Genomic DNA, 5899 nt, shown 5'->3' with positions numbered 1-5899 from the left:
GGTATGCCCCCAAACTACATATTAAATGCTGGGAGATACACCAGCAGATATTTTGTAAAGGTGGCAAACCATTCTGGTTATTCATGGAGATTAAAGGTGAGCACATGTTCTCTGCACTTTGATCCTGATCTTATACACCACTGCTAACATAAAATGTTACTCACTCATACTATTTACAAGGGTCCAAGGATATTTGAATTTGGGTGTAACATCTCAAATCCTTTTCCTATCTGCTGAAATGCTGGGAGGGCAGGAAAAGTGGATGTTCACTAACTGTTGGCTTTGTTCTTTCAGACACCAGTTGAATATGGTCCAGCTAACTTAAAGAACTTCAATGACGTTCCTCAGTGTTTTAGATATTCTCTAACGCAATTGTTTTCAGTAAGCACTGTTTTTTTTTTTAACCAGTTATAATTAATGTCATTGTTCCTGATTGATTATCTTTGTATTAAATCACTGATTGCAATGGCAGGCCAATCCAACAAATGACCAAAATGAAATGAAGGAGCGCAGGGCTCTTTATGATCTCCTGAAGAAGTTATTCCACTTTGATGAGCGTCAGAGAATCTCTCCTGAGAAAGCCCTGCAGCATGACTTTATAACAATGGGGCACCTGAGAACAGTGGAGAGCAAAGACTAGTGAGTGACATTATTTCTATTTGATATCAGTGAGGTTAGAGGTTTTTGAAACATTTAGAGACATATCAAGCCACACAGCACAGCTAACTCCCACTACATAGCTGATTCTACTGAGTACTGTGTATCATTAATTAGATGTAATATTTGTACCAGTTAAAGCCTTCTGGTCATTAGCATTAAAATTAAGCATATTTTGTTATTTTACATTTTTTTAATTTACACAATGTGTTTTTTGCAGCTTGAAAATGTGTGAAAAAATGAACAGTTTGGCGTTCACAGAGGTTTCAGCTGATAACTCAAATGAGAAGAGAAACAAAAATAACTCATTTAAGTCAGAAATAAGAAGCTATTCACAGAAAGAGGCAAAGACTTTGGAGAAGGAAAAGAAGCCCATCAAAGGAGACATCAAATCCTTTAAAGGAAAAGTGTTCAAGGCAGAATCCAGCGAGTCCTCTGAGGCAGAAACCATCATGTCCTTGAAGGGAAAATTCACTCAATCTCTAGAGGAAATAGACTGTGAGCCCTCACAAAAAGAAATCATCGGGACCTTACCAGAAAAAGACATTAATTTCTCAGAGGAGCTTCTGTGCCTTGCTCTTAACAGGAAGTCCACTGAAGGGGAGGCCAATAAGGCCAAACATACGGAGTCCCAAGTGGAAGAAGAGAGTGAGTCCTCACAGAAGGAAATCAGCGATACTAAATCCACGGAGAGCCCAGTGGAATACATAGAGTCCTCGCAACAAGAGTCCTCTGAAGATTCTACTAGTGATACTTCTTGTGTAGATACCTCAGTAGACAATGCTACCTCACTATGTGAGGAAGAAACAGTCTCCAGTAATGGAACTTCTGATGGTGCATCCTCAGAAGCTGACAGCTATTCATCAGAGGGTGTCTCCAGTAGTGACTACCGTATTTTCACGACTATAAGGCGCACCTAAAAGCCTAGAATTTTCTAAAAAATCTACGGTGCGCCTTTTAACCCGGAGCGCCTTTTGTATGGATTACGGTAATATTGGTTAATCGCGGCTACCGTAGTCAGTAGGCGTGGCCGAGGTAACAGCAGTAAATTCAGTCCCAAACCATTTCTGTCTGTAAAGACCCCAAAATGGCTCCTTGCAAGAGACGCGCTTATGACGCAGAGTTCAAACTGAAGGCTATCAGTCACGCAGTTGAACACGGAAATAGAGCAGCGGCAAGAGAATTTAACGTGAACGAATCAATGGTGCGGAAGTGGAGGAAGCAACAAGACGACCTGCGCCAGGTAAAGAAGACTCAACGGAGCTTCCGAGGAAACAAAGCAAGAAGTGGATTAACAAAGGAACTGCAGCCGCTAGATATTGGTGTCAACGGGGCATTCAAAACTAGACTGCGAACTGCGTGGGACCGGTGGATGACGAACGGCGAACGTTCACCAAGACGGGGAGACAGCACCGAGCGTCATACGTCACTATCTGCCAGTGGATCGTAAACGCCTGGGCATCGACCGTGGTCCGAGCTTTCAGGAAGGCAGGGATTGTCACTGAAATGCCAGACAACACCAGCGACACCGACCCTGATGACGACTTTGACGAGACGGAGCCGGCCATGTTGGACGCCGTATTCGCACAACTGTTCAATTCGGACACCGAAGAAGAAGTATTCGAGGGATTCCTGGATGAGGAATGAACTGATAAAGTGAGCTTTATGTGTTTCTTTTGTGTGTTTACAACTTAACAAGGCTGGTCATACTGTGAATATGGACATTACCGTTTGAACAACGTTGTTATATTGCTATCGCTTTGCACTACTTCGAGAGTTCGAGTTACCGTATATTGTGTTTGCACTAACGTTTGATTTACCGCAACAGTATCAGACTAATTATTTTACGTGTTTCCACTACGTGATAAAAATGTTGCACTAAATCGAAGATTTATTAAACTCCACTATCCACTTGTGATAAAAATGTTGCACTGCCTGTTATAACTCGCTGTTATTAAACGAACTGTGTTACGCGAAAACACTACGTCACTCGGGAAAAATAATAAAACAGCTGTTTATTCGTTTTGGGAGTGAATAGAGTTGTGAGAACGACGGTTTGTATTCTATTAATAAAGTTTGACTGACTTATCTGGCTGTTTTATTGACATTCCTTTTAGCGCAGCTCGATCTAGTGAACGCGTCATGAAACCACAGGCACTACGCAGTTTCTATGCTATGCGCCTTATAACACGGTGCGCCCTGTGTATGAAAATATTTCTAAAATAGGCTGTTAATTGAAGGTGCGCCCTATAATACGGCGCGCCTTATGGTTGTGAAAATACGGTACTCTGATGCCACCACGTCTGAAAACAGCAGCAAATCACCTTCTAAAAAGAAAGGCGTGTTTAGGGTAAAAGTCTCTAAATGGTTGCCAAAGTCTGCAGGCATATAAAGAGTGTATTCTGTAGCTGCATGGAAGTCAACTGTGTTGAATAGTGTGTGAGTGTAAGGACTTGTGGGTGTGCTGTCTGTGCTTGAATTATTAAAGAAGATATGGGATAAGCTAAAGTATTCACCGGGTAAGCTAAAGTTATGAAGCTCGAAATGGTTATATTTCAAAGTCTTATGGTTCTAACGTGCCCAGATTCCATAGAATTGGACGGCGCTAAGCAGTCCAAAACGGGTGGTTCTGATCGCGAATCTGTGTGGGGGGAGGGGTGGAGCAGCTCCAGCCAGTGGGTGTGGGAGGGGCTGCCTGTGTGCGTCACATTCATCGAGAAAATAACACGATTTCAAATGGCAGCTTTCGAATTTCCCATTGTACGTAAACCCACCGCCATTTCAATTGATCCAGTCCCTCCCTCGCGCTTCACTCCATTTGGCGCTTCATGTAAGTACAAATCTTCTACATCGCTCTACTACAGTGGCAGAGAGGTGCAAAACACTTTTACAAGCTGCTGAAACAAATTTACAAATGACAAAACACTTTTACAAGTGGCTGAAACAAATTTACAAATGACGAAACAATTTTACAAGTCGCTGAAACAAATTTACAAATGACGAAACACTTTTACAAGTGGCTGAAACAAATTTACAAATGACGAAACACTTTTACAAGTCGCTGAAACAAATTTACAAATGACAAAACACTTTTACAAGTCGCTGAAACAATTTACAAATGACAAAACAGTTTTACAAGCAGCTGAAACAAATTTACAAATGACGAAACACTTTTACAAGCAGCAGAAAAATTTTTACAAATGACGAAACACTTTTACAAGTCACTGAAACAAATTTACAAATGACGAAACACTTACAAGTCACTGAAACAAATTTACAAATGACGAAACACTTTTACAAGCAGCTGAAACAAATTTACAAATGACGAAACACTTTTACAAGTGGCTGAAACAAATTTACAAATGACGAAACACTTTTACAAGTCGCTGAAACAAATTACAAATGACGAAACACTTTTACAAGCGGCTGAAACAAATTTACAAATGACGAAACACTTTTACAAGCGGCTGAAAAAAATTTACAAATGACGAAACACTTTTACAAGCGGCTGAAACAAATTTACAAATGACAAAACACTTTTACAAGTCGCTGAAACAAATTTACAAATGACGAAACACTTTTACAAGTCGCTGAAACAAATTTACAAATGACGAAACAGTTTTACAAGCAGCTGAAACAAATTACAAATGACGAAACACTTTTACAAGCAGCTGAAACAAATTTACAAATGACAAAACACTTTTACAAGTCACTGAAACAAATTTACAAATGACGAAACACTTTTACAAGCAGCTGAAACAAATTTACAAATGACGAAACACTTTTACAAGTGGCTGAAACAAATTTACAAATGACGAAACACTTTTACAAGTCGCTGAAACAAATTTACAAATGACAAAACACTTACAAGCGGGAAACAAAACATTTACAAATGACGAAACACTTTTACAAGCGGCTGAAACAAATTTACAAATGACGAAACACTTTTACAAGCGGCTGAAACAAATTTACAAATGACAAAACACTTTTACAAGTCGCTGAAACAAATTTACAAATGACAAAACACTTTTACAAGTCGCTGAAACAAATTTACAAATGACGAAACACTTTTACAAGCGGCTGAAACAAATTTACAAATAACATTTTTTTAACGGAAAGGGAATTACCGACCCTTGGTACAGTTGGCCAATGGATGCGTTCCGTCGGTGCAGCTGGTAATTCCCATTACGGTTGAAAAAGGAGCCAGCCAGGAGGTGCAAAACATTTTTACAAGTGGCCACCAAAACAAATTACAAGTTACCTTTTCAGCCGGAAAGGGAATCACCAACTGTATCAACTGTTGAAGCGGATAAGGAGTTCATGGGATGCGGATGGATGGTAGGCAAGTGGCCTTTTGCCCGTTTTGTGGCGAACATTTGAGCAGATTGACGCCGTTTTGTGGTTTCTGTGGTCGGTCTTTGGCGTTTTTAGATGCCGAAGCCCAGATGGAAGGACCAGCCGCACAGGGGACGTCAGGGGACGGACCAGACCTGCTTCAGCAGTGCATAAAGTACTTTCATGAGGGCCACTCTTACGATGTAATCGTGGACATGATGTCAAGTTTACAGTGTGCACATCAGCTTGAGTCCTGGTGGTCCACATTCATTCATTCACTTATACATATGTATATGCTTAAAATTATCATTTATTTTACCAATTTCCATAGGAGTCAGTTCTGGATGGAGCTATTTGCAGACCTTAGAGACGCCGGATACTTCAACGGGAGTCATGAGCATCAGCGTCTACTGAGATACTGCTTTGGTGATGTTGTTCAGAAGGACTTGGATGAGTGTGTTGGATTCTGGAACAGTCACAGGATCCGGCCCTCCAAAAACAGCATCATGTCCAGGAGGAGTGCCCAATGAGCTCTACTACTTACCACACCGGTAATATTTGATGGTAGATTGTCTGCATTTATTTGGTTTTTCAAATAAATGTAATAATATCTTCTGTGTAACATAGGTTGACTCCAGAGACTGTGGATTTCAAATTGAACAGACTCAACTGGATGCTTTTCCTGAGGCTCCCCTGACAAGAGCTCATGTGGGGATGCAAACATGCAGGAGTACCTGGACTTGGCCATGCAGAGCAATCATTTACAGAAGGCAGAGTACTGGCAGTCTGCAACTGAGCTGTATCTGAAACTAAAAGAAATTACTCAGCTATGAGTTGAAAATACATTTATTAGAAAGGTGTAACTTGTACACAAAGTGTCTTCATTTGTCACCCGCAGCATCATTAT

At 40.6% G+C, this 5899-nt stretch overlaps 1 protein-coding gene across 1 annotated transcript; it reads left to right on the top strand.

The window, feature by feature from the left end:
* The first annotated feature begins 2 nt into the window (after positions 1-2).
* On the top strand, positions 3-2496 carry LOC130521365 (uncharacterized). The gene is made up of 4 exons (XM_057024942.1): positions 3-96; positions 295-639; positions 878-1548; positions 2486-2496. The coding sequence occupies exons 2-4, from the start codon at positions 500-502 to the stop codon at positions 2494-2496; spliced, it is 822 nt and encodes a 273-aa protein (XP_056880922.1). The 5' UTR covers positions 3-96; positions 295-499.
* Positions 2497-5899: the final 3403 nt, after the last annotated feature.

The sequence above is a fragment of the Takifugu flavidus genome, unplaced genomic scaffold, assembly GCF_003711565.1.
Source record: "Takifugu flavidus isolate HTHZ2018 unplaced genomic scaffold, ASM371156v2 ctg915, whole genome shotgun sequence".
NCBI classification, from domain to species: domain Eukaryota; kingdom Metazoa; phylum Chordata; class Actinopteri; order Tetraodontiformes; family Tetraodontidae; genus Takifugu; species Takifugu flavidus.
The sequence above is the reverse complement of the archived record's forward strand: the minus strand, read 5'-3'. Positions and strand labels throughout refer to the sequence as shown.